This window comes from Sturnus vulgaris, chromosome 2, assembly GCF_052056855.1.
Source record: "Sturnus vulgaris isolate bStuVul1 chromosome 2, bStuVul1.hap1, whole genome shotgun sequence".
NCBI lineage: Eukaryota > Metazoa > Chordata > Aves > Passeriformes > Sturnidae > Sturnus > Sturnus vulgaris.
The window spans coordinates 105,083,910-105,101,114 of record NC_142244.1 but is presented as its reverse complement, the minus strand read 5'-3'; the positions used below and the strand labels follow the sequence as shown (position 1 = coordinate 105,101,114).

At 43.8% G+C, this 17,205-nt stretch overlaps 2 protein-coding genes across 6 annotated transcripts in view; one reads left to right on the top strand and one right to left on the bottom strand.

Moving 5' to 3' along the window:
- The first annotated feature begins 5,791 nt into the window (after positions 1-5,791).
- KLHL34 (kelch like family member 34) lies at positions 5,792-8,586 on the top strand. Its single transcript, XM_014879710.2, has one exon. The coding sequence runs from the start codon at positions 6,466-6,468 to the stop codon at positions 8,251-8,253; it is 1,788 nt and encodes a 595-aa protein (XP_014735196.2). The 5' UTR covers positions 5,792-6,465; the 3' UTR covers positions 8,254-8,586.
- Positions 8,587-9,395: 809 nt separating this feature from the next.
- Positions 9,396-17,205, bottom strand: part of CNKSR2 (connector enhancer of kinase suppressor of Ras 2) — a 206,390-nt gene continuing 198,580 nt past the window's right edge. For 4 of the 5 annotated variants that reach the window (XM_014879721.2, XM_088160266.1, XM_088160265.1 and 1 more), the window contains 2 exons: positions 15,106-15,302; positions 9,396-12,091 (listed from right to left, as the gene is read on the bottom strand). In XM_014879721.2, coding sequence (XP_014735207.1) covers positions 11,876-12,091; positions 15,106-15,302 — 413 coding nt within the window. In that variant the 3' untranslated portion in view covers positions 9,396-11,875. The remainder of the gene's footprint in view (positions 12,092-15,105; positions 15,303-17,205) is intronic. The other variant, XM_088160269.1, reaches the window with a different exon arrangement.

Sequence of the window (17,205 nt, the reverse complement as noted above, 5' to 3'; positions counted from 1 at the left end):
ACTCCAGTATGGCTTTATTCAGTCAGGAGTCATTGAGAGGAAAAAAGCCCTCTAGACACCTGGTGGTTTGTCATCCATCCTTCATCCTTTGGCATGTGCAATCAATTCCAGCTGCACTTCACCCATGGGTGCTCTCCCACTCTCAAACCTGAGAGCTTGTAAGTGAAAAAGGATCAGCATGTGCAGGTGCAATCCTTTCAGTCCCACGGATAAGCCTGATACTTACACGGCATGGAGGGACCAAGCCCAAGTCAGTAGGTAATGTGGTGGTGCAGCGACAGCCATCACAACAACGATGACAGTAGTGTACAGACTCTAGGAACACTTTTAGTGATCAGCTGAGTGTAGACATCAGGATCTCCTTATCCCATGCAGTAACAGCAGCTCATTACACTGTAACCTTTACTTTGCTCATCAGCAGTCCATGTCTCAGAGAGCATTTGCTTGAATGTGAATTAGGATGAAAGAGGATGGTGGAGCTGAATCCTCACAGCTTATGTGAAAAGCACCTTGGTTTCAGAGACATACAGCTTTACTTCATCACTGCAGCTTTACTTCATCTCTATGGTGTCCCAACACACGAAAATATCAGAGGAGTTTTCTCCTCTGTGGTTTCAGCACTGCTTGCTCCTTACATCTCAATCCCTATGAAAACTCATCCTCCTTCTAATTACCATAAATGCATTCAAAGACCACTGAACTGTGGGAGGCTAGTCCCAGTTTCCTGACCCTTTCTTACCCTGAGGTATGTATCCCAGTCACAGGGGGTTTGTGCTGGATAGAGGTCAGGTGCAGGGGCTGTGTGCAGGAGGCAGAGCTGGGAGCTGCTGGGTGTGTGTGCCCAGCCAGGGCAGGAGGGAGAGCCCAGCTCTCCTGCCAGCAGTGGTCATACAGCCCAAAGCTGCAGCTTGTTCCTAAGCAAATAAAGGTTGGGAACCCAATTCAACCAGCCTCAAGGTCTCTGGGAGGCAGGAGTGCCACATGAGGGTCAGAAATGTTCCTTTTATAGCAGGGAGGCTTCCATACTTGCAGAAGGGACCCACAAGCAGAGCAGCTTCAGCTAGGGCTGTACATACCCATGCTGTGCAAAGTCAGCAGCCAGAGATGTCTGTGAGCATCCCTGAGCTGGATGCAGAGGGAAGATCCCCCTGGGCAGGGGTTGCAGATCTCTCTCTGCCCCAAAACAGCACAGGCAGCACTGCTTGCCCAGGGGTGAAAGCCAGGGCTCAATGCAGAGCATCTCTGGTGCCACCTGACCATCACAGGAACAGATGAACCCCAAGCAGCCCTCCACCCTCAGCTGCGAGATGCTGTGAAAGCTATTAGTGCATCTGCTCTGAAATGGGCTCATTAAAATACACATTCTCCTTCGTTATCCTGTGGCTGCACAGTGACTCATCCCATTGCAGTTGCTCTGGAATGGGAACCCAAGTTAAACATTTTCCAATTTGTTTTTTATTCACCAGGGAAGCTCATGTCTAACCCACTGAGGTGGCAATGGAAGCTGGAACATTTGTCTTCACGGAAGGCAAACGAAACCTGAAAAAACAGGGAGAGGAAATAAATGAGGCACTGTCTGATTGAAAGTCTGTTATTTCATATTTCACAATTAGGCACAGGATACTTTCTTGCACAGGTGTAGTTAGTGCTGGAGTAACCCAGCTGGGACATGGCCACTCCCAGCCCAGGTGTGCCCCAGTATTTCCTCCTTTCCTTCTCTTTTTCCCCAGAACCACAGAAGTGTTCCACACAGCCATGGTTTAGCAGCCACGGTCTTGCAGCAAGCTTTGGCTGGGGTCCCTGCTCTGACTCCTGACCATACCAAACCTCTCTTCTCCCCAGAGGCAGATGGAGCCTTGCACTCAAGGTTTTTGCTGCCAGCACTGTCCCGAGACACAGACCCCTCTGAGGTGGCACAGGGATGGATGCAGGGTGCTGAGGGTTTGCAGAACCTCTCTGCCAGGCTGGGACAGGCCCTGCCTTGTGCTGCCTTCCTGCTCCCCAGCTCACAGGGACAGTGTCCTGTGGCCACAGGCGACCCCAGCCTCCCCCTGCCTAAATGGAAACCTCACAGCCTAAGCCCACCTCATGCAAGCTGGGAACCTTCTTGTTTTGCTTTCATACACAGACATGATCTCACTAGACATTGCTTTTAGCTGCAAGAAAATTCCTCCCTCTTGCTGTTTTGCTCTTAAGGACTGCTTTCCTGGGCTAAACATCCTTTGCTTTAAATAGATATGCTGACCCAAATACTACTGTGAATGATTATTCAAGGATGAAGAACAGACTGTAGTCCAAAGATTTTTACAAGACAACTTAAATCAATACAATTTTTCTGATTAGCACTTCTAGGAAACCTGTACGGCTATACTCATTTCTTGGCTCATTTTGCTGTTATTTGTTCATGTGGTACATTATCAAGCATCTGAAATATTTACTCTGTTGTCCTCTGGAATGCACTGATTTCTTTTGGAACAAAATGTAGCCTGGTAATTCTCTGCTGTGGATTTTTGTAATGAGTATTTTACAGTAAGCCACTTGTTAGTAATGAGACTAATATCACTTGTACAACTCTTTATAATTTTTACTCTTAAAAAATAATTGGTAAAATATAAAATAATAATTCCATTGTTTATTGGCCAACATTGACCAATGGCCTACTTGCAATATTAAACTGAACATGGCATTGCAACTTAGGCCATTTTTCAATTTTGTATAGGAAAAAAACCTCTGTGTGTGTGGAAGGCAATGTTTTTCACAGCACACATCTAAATGTTTTCTTTTTTATTTCAGACTTCCTACTGTAGTAGAGCAATCACTTCAACAGAAATTATACTGAAAGCTTGAAATCTAAATCTAATTTAAAGTCTAAATGATGCACATGATTAGAAATGTATTATCTATTCCCAACAAATCAACATCATTGAAACACTAGTATTTCCCTAATTTTAAGCACCATCTACTGAGTCAAACATTAGATCTGATCTTCGAAATTACACCCGAGGAAAATGAGATCCTGGTTTGACTGCATCCCACTTAGTGCTAGGTCTCGTGCTGAGATTCCCAAGTTAGCTGTTTAGTCACTGTCTGTTCTCTTACTAATGGACATCAAATATTCTTCCAAAGGTGCTGGAGACCTGAGCTGCTGCATGAAGATAATTTGTTCGTTGATAAAGGAGTCTTGGCTAAGCAGGCTCCCTAGTTAGACAAGGCTAACTGCCTGGTAGTGAAGCAGGGAAAAACCTCATTTTGATAATGATTTTTTTTCACTCCAGAGCAAGGGACTGGAAAGGATGTGGTTTTATTTCAATTATAAGCCAAAATAAAAAAAAAAACCTCCAGGCACATAAACAGCTTTATAAGGATCATGATTCTTACTACTTCTATTAGCTGGCTTGCCATGAAGATGAAGTAGGTCTGAGAGGGAATAGCACAGCAAATCTGCATACAATTATAGCACCCGCTTCCCTGGCACTGGTGTTAAATCAGTTCAGTTCAATCAGTGCCAGCAACTGACCTGTATAAACAGCCACCCATGGATGGAATTCATTTGTAAAGCAAGTGATGCACAACCAGCTGGGTTGACATGGAGTCACTCTGGGCACAGGCAGGGACGTTCAGACTGCGCCTTGTTTGGCCTCTCTGAAATTACAGAAATAACAGTGGCTAGAGCTGTGCTGGTACTGTACACGTGTCAGCCAAACTGGTACAAGACTGGAGGTGAGGAAAAGGCACACTGCCTTTGACTGGGAGTGCATCACTTGGAGGCAGGAGTGTCATATGGGGGTCAGGAATATTCCTTGGCTGCTGCTGGCAATACCCTCAGCCGGTCAAGCCATAATTTGACCTCTTTCTGGTACAGCTGGATCCGGGGTAGTAGGATTTATTTATGTGTGCTGGGTCCCAGCTGGTACCAGCACACACATTCAGCAGTGCCCTGGGGCTGGTGGCCCTGGCTCCAGGGCAGCCAGCCCAGCTCTGTGCACGGGGTCTCTGCTGGAGCTGCAGCCCCAGCCCAGCCCGTGGCTCAGCTCTGCTGTGCTCAATCTGCTTGGGAGCTCACAGTGAGGAAGGCTGACCTGGCCACAGAGACCTGCCTCCCTCCTCTTCTCTTTTTGGGTTTTCCCCATTTCTCCCTGTGCATCAGTTCCCGGCTGTGTCAGAGCAGTTGTGGCAGCACAGGCTAAGGGCTGCTGGAGGACAAGGGCTGTTGGTGAGGAGGAGGTGATGCCAGGAGGCTCACATGCCAGAACTGCTGCAAAACTCTCCTCAAACTCAGCCCTGTGGGGCAGGCACAGCTCCTGTGCTCTCGTGTCTCACACCTCAAGCTCCCAGGGAAATTGTGATGGATAGTGTTCACCCAGCTATTTCAAAACAGTGGAGGTTTATCTGCACCTTGTGGTACAGAAATCTGGTACCTGGTGGGGTTAAACTGGGAAATCAGTGTCTCCAGGAGTGGGAGCATTTAAGGCCTGGTCCCTCATCACCAGGACTCATGATTGCTGAGGGGTGACAGAGGCACCTGGCCTTTGGTCTCTACTTCCAAAACAGGAGAAATATCAAAACTGAACCTTGGAATCAACCGCACAGCTTCACTAACACCTCACATACCTCAGAGTTGCCCCAACTTGGACAGAGGCAAAACCACTGTGAAAAAATACTAGTGCCCCTTTTCTCCTTCATCGCTACTGCCCATACATGTTGTTTTGCTAGCAAAGGGCAAGATCGTTTAGCAAGATCTTGATTCATGGTCTATAATGTCACGACAGAAAGCGGATTCAAGAGGAAATAAATTTTCAGAGCTACACAGCAACAAAAAAATGATGTTTTTGGAGTTCTTCCCCACAAACAGAGCATATATAGGTATCAGTCTGTTTAGCAAGACAGTTTAAGCTGGAACAGTCATACAGCATGCAGAGTCCTTATTAGGATCCAGTCAGCTCCAAACACTGCTCAGCTACAGGGGTAAGCCAGAATTTCATGACATCACATAAATAAATATAAACAAATACAGTAAAAAGGCTTTACCTTGGGCTTAAGCAAAAAGTGAAATTTTCCAGTCCTGTGGGATCCTTCTCTGCTCTCAAGTCTGCTGGCTCACAGTGCAGCAAAATGATCAGGCATTTATCAACACTGGGGTCTGCAAGTCCTGAGGGTTTGATTTGAAAGAAAGGTGTTGAGAGAAGATTCCTGAACACCTCCACCCAGAGTTATGCAGGGAAAAAAAAAAAAAGAAGAAATAAAAGCAAGCTTTAAGAGGTCAGAATATGTAGCCTGCCCAGAGCTGCTATTCCTGGTAGAAATTAGACCCTGAAGTGCCCAGGTGAAAATCAGGGATAATCCCTGTATAAGTGCTTCTAATTGGGACAAACGGAAAGTGAGAAAGTTGAGCAAGACAGCTCTGGCCCATCCCTGGGGGCTCTGGGTTTGCTCCCAGCTGGTAACTGAGAGCACAATTATGCAAAGCCTCCTCTATAAACAGAATTTGGTTTATTATGGCTGAACTGGGGGAATCTATTTTTGTCACCACTTTGTGCGAACGCGTTACCCTTGTGATTTCCAGCCAGGTCATTCCAAGTCAGCTGCTTTGGCTGTGGCTGTCGCTGGAAGCTCCTCTGTCCTCCCAGTCCCTGGCCCCATTTCTCATCCGCCCAGGGTTGGCTCCCAGGCGAGGGGGATGAGGGGATGAGGCTGTGGCTATTCTGGTAGCTGTGAGCTATGGAGGTGTCACGTGAAGCAAAGAGCCAGAAATGCATGTCAAATCGAACCAGTGACTAATCATGGTATTTTGGTTGTCTTAGTGGCTGCCGGGGAAAGATTTATGGGCTCAGAAAATCTTCCCGTAATAATCCCTGGGCGCTGATTTGATCTCCGGCTGAGGCTTCCCAAGACCGTGTGGAAAAGGGACAGAAAGGGGGCTGCTGTCCCAGGGGTGGGGACATCTGAACTGACTGGAGTTCAAACTACAAACAAGAGGAGAAAAGTCAGCGCTCCCTTCTCATCTGTGTCTGCTCAGAGCCGCGCGCTGGCAGCCAGAGAGGATCCCTGGGATCTGCCTGTGGAGCAAGGAGGGCTGGGGGCAACGGCTGAGCACACACGAAGGGCCATTTATTGTGATTGTCATCTAGCTCCCTCATCTGTCACCTGATGGCCAGCCAAGCAAGTGCTCGGCACAACTGTGGACTCTTCATCCTTCTTGTGGAGGCAAGAAAAGTAAGCATCCTACAGCTGATATGACAATAGCTATTTGTTCTATAAAGGAATGAATTGAATTCACTACAAATCTACTAACGGTCCCCCTATGCCAGGCAAGAGACTGACTTGGTTTCTTTGAGCTGGGCTTTTCTCTAACAGCTGGAGGTCTGCTGGGCATTCAAGCAATGGCTGTTGAGTCAGGCAGCTGTTTCAATATCTAATTGCATTTTAGCACTAATAGCTCAAGGGGAAAGCATTGCATTGTCTGCCATGAGCTACTTCCTGTCCTACTGCAAAGCACACTGCGCTGCCGTGCTTGCCCAATACCAGAGCCTGAGATCAGAGGGCTTTCTCTGTGACATTTTGCTGAAAGTGAAAGAAAACGAGTTTCCTGCACACAAGTCCTTGTTGGCATGCTCCAGCGACTACTTCCGAGCCATGTTCAAAAGCTATACCCAAGAGTCTAAAGCCAGTGTCATTCACCTGCAAGTTGTCTCACCCACCGGGCTCCAGCATATCCTGGATTTCATTTACACATCCTTGCTGCCCCTTTCCTTTGAAAGCCTGGAGGATACCTTGGAAGCTGCAAGCTACTTACAAGTGACTGATGCTATTGGCTTGTGCAATCAGTACTTAGTTAACAATCTTGCCTTGGAAAACTGCTGCTACTCTGCCAACGTGGCCAGAAGGTTCTACCTGCCAGATGCCCTAGCAGCCACAGAAAAATACATTATCAAAAACATCTGGAAGCTGCTGGACTTGGATTTGTCAGGACTTCTCGAGCTGAACTTCAGGTCTTTGCTAGCAGTGATTCAATCACCAGATCTCCCCATGGTGGAAGAATGCCGCCTGTTGAATCTTGTCCTGCTGTGGTTGAAGCATGATAAATCCAGGCTGGATCATGCAAGCAGCCTTTTAGAGCACATAAGATATGGTCTCATCCCAGTAGGAGAGCTGAGAAAAACCTACACACAGTCAGAAGTGTCCCTCTCACCAGCTATTAAATGCTTGATCATAAAAGCAATAAATTATCACACATCTGTATTCAAACAGCCTGTCCTGCAGGATAAGTCCACGACACTGAGGAACCAGAAAACTCGGATCATTCTGCTGGGGGGAGGCACAGCAAGCGAAGGGCTCATCACTGATGTGGTGGCCTTTGATGTTTACAATCACAAATGGAGAACCCTCACGCAGCTGCAGGACAGAGTGCAGAACCACAGTGTGTGTGTGGTGGGGAACTTCCTCTATGTCCTGGGTGGGGAAATACAAAGTGGTACCTTAGGTGATGCTAAAACTGGACAGACTTTATTGGTTACAAATAAGGTCCATCGGTATGATCCAAGATTTAACACATGGACCCAAATCACGGGCATGCTGGAAAAGAGATGCCAGTTTTCTTGCTGTGTCCTAGGTAAGGATATCTTTGCCATTGGTGGAAGGGGTGAGGACGGGTCGCTGCATTCATCTGTGGAAGTCTATGACATCAGCAGGGACAGATGGACGAAGGCCAGGGAATTGCCATGCAGGATACATGGCCATGCCAGTGCTGTTTGCAAGAACACCATATACATCTCTGGGGGCAAGTACTTGGCCCCAGCCAGCACAAGCAATGAGGTTTATTCCCTGAGCTCACTTGAAGGGCAGTGGGTGAAACGTGCCCCAATGAGCATTGCTCGGTTTGGGCATCAGATGGCAACAATCAGGGGATCCATATTCACCTTTCTGGGATTATATGAACCTTTCTCTGAAATAGAAAGGTATGACCCAGATCAAAACCAATGGACTCGGTTAAAACCACTGGTCTACGATCGATTCTCCTACGGCCTGGCAGTGGTAGAGGAAACAGCTCTTCTTATTGGGGGGAAGAAATGGCAAAACTCACTGGAGGTCTCCACACAAGACGTGGTTGGCTATGACATCGACAATGATGGCTGGGAAGAGATTTGCAAGGCCCCTCTGCCGTGGTGGGGGCTGCAGTGTGCCGTGCTCCAGCTCTCCGAGGTGGCTGAAGAGCAGGACAGTGACACCCAGCACAAGAATCTGCCCAACTGCTGAGCTGCCGTGCTGGGAACAGCCATCCCAGGAGATGAAGGAGCAGGGAGATCCTGGAGAAGAAGGAAATTGCACTGGCACTGGATGTGAGAGCGGAAGTTTTACTTGGATAAGCCAAATGCTTGGTGGAAACAGGCAAGAAAATCTGTCTCCAGCACAGGAAACACATCTAGGATTTATAAAGCTGGAAGCTGATCTCACTGAGCAAGGATGTAGGAAGTATCACTTTTAGAGGCGATGAGTGAGAACTGTAATCCTTGACTTTTGGATAATACCTAGATAGCAATTAGTAGGTGTTGCAAGTCGGATTTTTCAAATATTAAAAAATATAATCCATCTTTTATGTTTTTTTAATCAGAGGTAATTCTCCCAGCTGGTAAGTGCTATTGAGATTTTATGCTATGGTTAAGCAAAAGGAAACAGAGCTGTATAAAGACTAGAAAACTGATGCCTAGAAGAATTAGTAGCAAGTATTGCCAAGGAAAGGTATTATTTGATATCCTATGTAGTAGGCATGAATGTCTTAGTTAACCAGCATGAAATTACTGGACAGAAAGCATGGACTTTTCACTACATAGACTCAGGTACAGCTGAAAGGTAAAACAGTGTTTGTTTGATAGAAGCCATTTCTCTCTCAGTGGTCTTTGTCGTAGTTTATTTTCTTTTCTTTTAAGGACACACACTACTGGTGATGTACATTTCTTTTGTATCTAGACCCTGTTTTAGCTTAGATGGCCAGAGCTGAATGGGTACCCTTATAGTTAGCCTCCAAGAAGCTTCTTACAGGAGTAACAGGCTGTTACTGATGCCCTGGCACCATACGCTGTTTTATCACACCTGTTCTTAAGGGTAAAATGCTTCATTGCTGTTGAACTGCTGCAAGAGAGAACCCTGCAGTCAAAAAAGGTTTACTTTCATCAAAGAGTACAAAGGGAAGGGAGGTAACTGAAGGTTTTCAGAAGTCTCTACTCAGTGCCTGCCTACATACAAATCAACAATAGAGTCAGTCCCTGTTGGCCACACTGGCAGCATTTAAGTCACACCGGGGTACTTTAAGATACATGGATATGTGAAATGCAGACAAAACAGTCAGATGCCACAGAATCAATCCTGTATGGAGTAAAGTGAATCTTGAGCCATAAATGTTCATTTAAAAGCTAAATTTATTGTATTTCATTTTACAGTGTTCCCTTTCTAGTCTGAAGTTAATACAATAAAAATATATATAGAAGAACATTTAATAGTCTTAAAAGAAGGCAGCACAATGGAGAGGACACATGTTCTTTGTCACTAGACTAGCTTAAAAAATTGTAATGTTTAATTTTCACCTTTAAAGCAATCAAGCTAACTTTACTAACGTAAAGTGCAGGCAGAATGGCTGTTGCATAGCAACAGATCTAAGTCTTCTGAACTGCCTTGGTTTTGACAAGGAATCAACTACACAATGTGCATATACATCCATCAGATATAAAGAGTTTTTCATATGAATATATTTACTTTTGGTCCAGTAAAACAATAGCAAGAGAATCTAAATGCTTGGAACAATAGCACAATCCATTTCAAGTCAAGCATTTTTTAAGAGAAATTTACAAAAACCTCACAAATTTAATATACAAGTCAGTACCCATGCAGTAAATAAATGTCCAGTTTATACAAACAATATTCTTCTAATAGTACAAATCTTACACTGGATCCAGAATTCTATACAAACGTTAATACATGATTTGTCATCCATACGACTTGAATATAGGATTACTGAAAATGGGCTACAGAAAGGCCACTCTTCTGTACAGTTGTGCAAAATCTGCAGAACATTTGCAATCCAAATGCAATAACAAGATAGAAAATGAGGGGTAGAAAGAGCAAGAGAAAGAAAAAGAGAAAGGGGGCAAGTGAGAAAAAGGGGAGAAAGAAAGAAAGAAAGAAAGAAAGAAAGAAAGAAAGAAAGAAAGAAAGAAAGAAAGAAAGAAAGAAAGAAAGAAAGAAAGAAAGAAAGAAAGAAAGAAAGAAAGAAAGAAAGAAAGAAAGAAAGAAAGAAAGAAAGAAAGAAAGAAAGAAAGAAAGAAAGAAAGAAAGAAAGAAAGAAAGAAAGAAAGAAAGAAAGAAAGAAAGAAAGGAGAGAGAGAAAAAAATCTGTCCATTCTTTCCTTCATCCCTTCATGGATATAACTGCCAGGAAATATCAGAGTTCATAAAGTTAAAAGTACATTCACTGAGCTGTACAGGCAATAGTCTCAAGTTGGTTAAGAGTACAACTCACTAAAGTACAAAGGAGGCTTTTCCTTTCCACATGAGCATTATTAAATCATGTCATGAGTCCTAACTTATGCAGCAAAATACTGATGAGGAGCAGAAATATTTTGTCATGCTCTTAACATTTTTCAAAATCAAGCCCATAAAAAGTAAATATATGATTTAAGAGTTCCCTCTCACTTTTATTTCAGGCATGTGCCTAACTCTAAGGAGCTATTTCTTTTCATAGTCACTGGGTTTTATTCAGCAGATAACAAATCTCATGGAAGTTTAAAACATTTTAATTGGCTTGTGAACTCAGCAGAACCCAGAGACATCCCCTCCCCTTCAAAAGCAAACCAGAGGCTTTTTTACTCCTCGGTTATTTTTCAGGTTCTGTGCTCAGCTCTGCTCATCACACATTATCCCTGCATACAATGCAGCCAAATTTCACAGCTCAGAAAACATAGGAAACTACTTGCAAAATCCTATTCACTCCTTTTCTATTGTGGGAATCTTCAAAGCATCTCAGATTTGGAACATTTCATTGGAAACCTTTTCCACTGCTGCTTTTCTAAAAAGGGCTAAAGAAACACGGCTACCAAGGATGTTGAAAGTCTGCATTTTCTCTTTTGCAAAATCTGCACATTATACTGATACCTTCAGTGCAAAAGCATCATCAATCACAGTACCATGACTGATTTTTTTAAAAATCAACCTAATGTGATTAAGAGACAACACACAATTTGGTCTTAATTATAATACAAACCAGCATCCCGTTGCTCTGGTGGTAAACCTTAGCAACAGGCTTTAAAAAAGCACAAGGAAATAAGACCTAACCTTTCGACACTTAAATTCACATTAGTAATTTTTTTGTCTGCCGATTTTCACCCTTTTATTTTGACAAAACTTAAACACAACCACTGCATTAAACTTTCTCCCTGTTATTTAAGAAAACTCCTAGAGTTTCTCATGAAATATAAAAATTGGTTTTCTCTCACCACCAAAATAGTACCTGCACTCCAGAAATGCAATGCAATACTGGAATTATATAATATAAAATATCATTGTAAAACTGACCTTTGATAACAAAAGCTTTAGCACGTGGAACTTCCGGCATGAAGGCCACAGTCTTCCAAAAATGCTTTTAAATCCTTTTCTTCAATAGCTAAAGATCATGTTTTTTAATTCACAGAAGGTAAACACAAGCAGAGCATTGGTAGCATATAAAATATACAAATCCTCATTAAAGTATCGTTGATCATTGAAGGTTTCACACAGCTGAGTGACATTAAAATATAATTTACTAGAGCTCTCACATGTTGATATAAAAACTACTTTATGCACTTAAGTAAAGAGTTGGAGTGTGGCAAATGGACAAAAAGAAAGACTTTTATACATGTGTTTCTATGTAAGAGTGAGTGTGTGCTAACGAGGCTATAAGTGCTTCAACCTCAGACGAGCCATCAACAGAGTCCCTCCGGGGGCTGCTTTCATAGATGTTCATGAAGAGATCAAGGTACATTTGTTTCCATTCTTGAAAGTCTCTAGACGTCAAGGCTGGATTATCCAGAACTTTATCTATAATGGCTACTTCTCCTTCCCTGGCCTGTGAGAGAAAAGGAACAAGCAAAGAGTTAATGCAAGTGATGAGTCACTGGCAAAATCAATCTCGTGGGTGGAAGGAGAGAATGGGGGGTACAAGCCCCAGAGCCCCTGAAAGCACAGGGACTCTGCTCTAGGAGCACGCACAAACAGGAGCCCTTTCCACACGGTGTCACACATTCCCCTGAGGGACTTGGATTTCCCTCACCTTGTCCAGAACCCTCAGTAAGAGTCCCTATTCCCCCACTGCCCCTTGCTCAGCCCCAGATACAGCAAGCCCTGTGCTGTTTACTATTGGCTGCTTGCATTTCTCAAGGTGGGTTTCACACAACAAAGTGCCATCTGTTTGCTCCTGATCAGCACCAGAAATACTGTGGGTGTGTGGGATGCAGACACACACACAGCCTCTTCCCCAGGCTTGGCATGGGGGCACCTGAGCCCTGCAAAGCCTTCTGCAAGGAGTCCCATGGGAATGACAACTCATCTTCACTACAGATCTACTGCATGCATGGCCTGGCTGGCTGCTACCTCTTCTACCACTGACACTGCGGCAAAGAGAAGGCAGAAAAGGGAAAATACCAGGTAGCTGCTGGTACTTCCTTATGTCCCATCAAGGCAGGAGAAGTTCCTGTACCAAAACCCCTCGCTGGTGACTGGCTCATGGAGCTGAGGGTCACAGTAAGCCTCAGATATACCCACAGCCACTCATGGTTTTGCAAGTGGCAGAAGCTGGATGCCACAGCCATAATCCTTGGAAGCACAGCTAGCACACGGGTTTGCAGCACTGCTCCTCAGCACAGGAATGGTGTGGCCACCAGCAATCTCCCCTCCAACCTCCCTAGGAGATGGGTTTCACACTCATGGATAACTCACATTTTCCATGGCCATACCATGAGGATGTTAAATCTTTCTGGGCAGCATGGCAAGGGGAAATATCAAGCTGTGTATGATGGGACAGATCAGAAGGGTCAGAGACATCTTCCATAAGCAGTGCTTTCATTGCTGTGCAAACAACAGCCAATTAACACTACCTGCTATAATACTCTTTTCCAGAAAGAGAGGGGAAGCTGAGAACAAGCTGTGGAAAAGAAACTATGGGACCTCCTGATCACCAGATCTCTGCTTGAGCTACCATAATTTACTTCTCACAGATTGTGGCTGGTCCCACACCTCTGCTCTACCAGCCAGGCTGCTCATACTCAGTGACAGGAGAATCATTGTGTGTTATCACAGGAAAGAGAGCACAGGGGTTTTTCATTAATGACTCAGAAGATAGGACATCAAGAACTAGAAGCAGTTTGGAAGACTGTCTTTGGATGTTAGTACATAGGATAAAATTCAAGGAGAGTTCAGAACATCAGTGCCAACAGGCCAGCGCAATTGGCTGCATTCAGGAAGGAGAAATCAAAGGCACTGATAAAAAGAAGACTAATTGATCAGGTAATAGCAGTAGCCGCTGGTTGATACAATTGCCAGTAGTGCAGCAGAGGTGGAGCTCTGGGCTGTAATGCAGCCAGTCACAAGGTACCATGATGTCACTGCAAACCAAGCTTGTGTCTCTACACTGCTTCTCTATGTAGGAAATAACAATTAACTGTCTTTGCTCCTTGCTGCCATTGCATTTGCCATTATTGGTCTCATGTACATAAGAATGATTTACACCAACCACAGTCCAAACGAGAGTGCTGACAGGCTTAGAAAATATGGCTCATGGACAGAGAACAAAAAAATTGTGTTTGCTTGGTCCAAAGGAAAGAAGTTGAAGAGAAGCACAAAAACAGGCACCCGCTGGATCAAGGGGCTGCACTGTTTTTTTCACTTCTCTGAAGGAAAACAATTTCATTTGCAGGAAACTATTGGTATAAAGTATCTCAGGTATGAACTACTAACAAAAGAGACAATTAAGCATGGCAGCAGGCTGCCGATGTGAACCATAGCTGTGGGGTGTGACCCCATTGTGGTACAAAACCACAACTCCAGCGTGAACCTCCTGCCACCCCGATGTGTGTGAGAGCACTGTGATTTTGTTTCAGTTTCTCATGCTTGTAGAAGTCATGGACAGCCATGAATGTTGCCCTTTTTTGCTACCCTTCAATCCTGCAAAGACTCACATACAAAGATAATAATGCAGGTTGCCTTCAAAGAGATGATACAGTATAGAAAGTTAAGCACATGTAGGATTCTTTTTCAGGATGGGAGCCCCACAGCATGAAAATAATATTGTTTAAATGCTTCTCTAGGTGATAGAATACTAAATTAATTAATGTTGATAAAGCCCTCTTTGATGAAACTGTTACAAAATGCACTGTACAATTATGTGGTGACTTAAAATGTGGTAATTTAATATAGTTAGCAGGGTCCCTGAGGAAATCCAACATATTGTTTGCTGAAGTCTCTATCAGGACAGAACTGAAACTGCTGTAACAAACGAAGGAAGCTGACAAGGAGGCTAAATGAGCTCTGGTACATTTAAAATTACCATTAAAATTTTCAAATCTATCATTATCACTACTTATTTCATCAATCTTACTGATTAAATATAATGATCCTATCAGTTTACACAGAAAGCAAGCACACAGTTTCCTCCTGGACAAGCTCGTCAATTAGAAAACAGTCGAGTGTTGCAAGAGATAGTGTTCCCTTCTGAAGGCTGGCTTTGCTTACCTTTAGACTTTGGCAATTACAGAGTGAATGTGTTTTCGTACATCAAAACGTTCAGGGACAAAAAAGGAATTAAGGTTTCCTCCAATAATTTGGTGTCAACTTCTGTTAAACTAGCTTGGGGAGGAGCAGCTGACTAAGATGAAATACAAGAAAATAAAGAAATTAAAACGGATCCCTTCACTTTGACTGCTCTCCCAGGCACGTTTTTCTCTGCTTTTCAGGCACTGCTTCCCCATGTCTCCCTTGTTTGCACACTGGGCTCAGCCTGGACTCCAGCTGCACACAGTAATCTCTGATTACAGTACAGCCCCATCCAACCCTGGGGCAGGATTCTTCCTCTCTGTTTTATCTCACCTTTAAAGTGCTTTTCAGAATTCGCAGCTGGTGCAGTTTTTCATTGACTACTGGATCACTACATCTCTTTATAAAAGATTTCTTATACTCCAGCTTAGTGGAAATCCGGTGTTCTCCTAAAGGAGACAGGCTGGCCTGCTCCAAGGCTCTGTACAAATCTTGCAAGGAGTCTGCTGTTTTTTCCTCTATAGTTTCAACTGTAATGAGACAAAGGGAAAAACAAAAAAAGGAGGAAGAAATAGAGAAAGCAACAATGTATCATTAATGTGATTACATGAAGCCCTATCAAAAACCTTTGCAAAAGGCTTTAACAGGTTTAACTAGACCATAAAGAGAATATTTCACACCTCCTAAGTTCCAGAAAAGAGTGCTGTGACTGCTCCTTCTTGCTATTGCCTTCAGAAGAAAGGGAGAAAAACTTTCAGGAATGTAAAGTCTTGACATGCAGAGAAAGAGGGGAAAAAAGAGAAACAGTGCAAGGTGCAGTAATATTAGAGTGACTTACTACCAGAAATCGTACTTCTGGTATTGCAGTTATATATTCTGGTGACTTTATTGTTACAAGGAGAGGAAGCCCTGGAAGCTTCCTGCTAAGGAACCCCTCAGGGATCACATCTTGGACTGAAAGTGCTGATACTAGGAAAGTCTCCTTATTTTTGTCTCTTATTTTTGATACTCATCTGTTGTTCAATAATCAGCAATGCTGTCACTTATGCTAGTCTGTTACTTTACTATTACCTGAAGATTCAGCAGCAGATTAGAGACTAAATATAAGAGCACAACCATGACCTGGCAGCATGGCAAACCAAAACAGAGCTGTTTGCACTATAGTTTGGTTCTAAAAAACGAGTATTTATTATATACTGTATCAAAATACAAAAATATGAGAAATATTTATTTATTACAGGTTTAAAATATTTGTTCTAACTAGTACTGGGAGCATTAAAAAAAAAAAAAAAGGTTTTGCTTATTTAAAAACAAACCAAGCAAAAGCTGGGGATGAAGTATTACTCTGATATAAGCATTTGAAATGCTTCATTTAGAATACATCGAACCACTTCAACCTTTCACACAATGTTTCCCAGAGGAAACCCTGTGGTGACTCCCTGCAAGCTTTGCAAGCATCAGTGCAGTCAGGATTAGCAGAGTGGGGATCAGGATTAGCCAGGGCAGCCCTTGGGACAGTGTTAGCTGTGTCCCTTAGCTCTGTCCCTGCTGCTCCTTGCACACTGACACACGCTCATGCTCCTACAACAGCCAGACACTGCCTGTGGCTGCTTCCAGAGCCCTTGGGATCCCCCAGCCAGTCTGGGCTTTCACAGTGGTGCCTGTTGTCCTGGCTCAAGGTGCCTGTGTCCTCAAGAGCCTTTCTTGAAGCTCTGGTAGGAAGGCTGCTTCGTTTCAAGCATTAGCTTTAGCCTGTGACTGACCCTGCTCCAAGACAGGAATTTCTACTGGCTGAAAGTTTACCACATCTGAAGTACCCTCAAGTAAAGAACCTCAGTGTCCTCAGTGAATAGAGGGATTTTTGTCATTCACCAAGAGAGAAGACAGTTTGTGTTTTGAAGTGACATTTTTAGTCCATCAAGAGCTACCTGAGGCCACCTCCCATTTGAGCCCATACTATGCAGTAGGGCAACAACTCTCCTCAGGCTCAGGCAAGAACTCCAGAAATCCAAATCTCCTCACCCCATCACAAAAAGTGTTTGCATTTGTACAGACCTTTATACAATCCAAGAATTTTGCAACTGGCAGCTAATCTAGCCTCACCTCTCCTCAGTTTATTCCTTTGCCCTTTTAGAGGGCAGCTGTTTTTAAAGCACACATATTCATTTTTTTAAGAGACATGGAAGTGATGAAGGATTGGAGACTTATTATCAGTGGAAGCATTTTGAGTCTGCACAGAGCTCCCTAAATCATCCCACCCTGTGCTACCCTGCTTGGTGAGCTGGGTTCATCACTTCAGTGGTAGCCAGGACTGAAATAAAATACAATCAGATGCTTTTCTCTTTCTTGTAATTTTCTTTCTTATTAAAACATCTAATGGGGTAAAGGACAAAACATTCAGTAGCTGAATAATGAGAGTGGTTAAAATCTTGT

Bases quoted from the DNA above. Each gene is read 5' to 3' on its own strand.
- KLHL34 (XM_014879710.2), top strand. From the start codon at position 6,466: ATGAGCTACTTCCTGTCCTACTGCAAAGCACACTGCGCTGCCGTGCTT.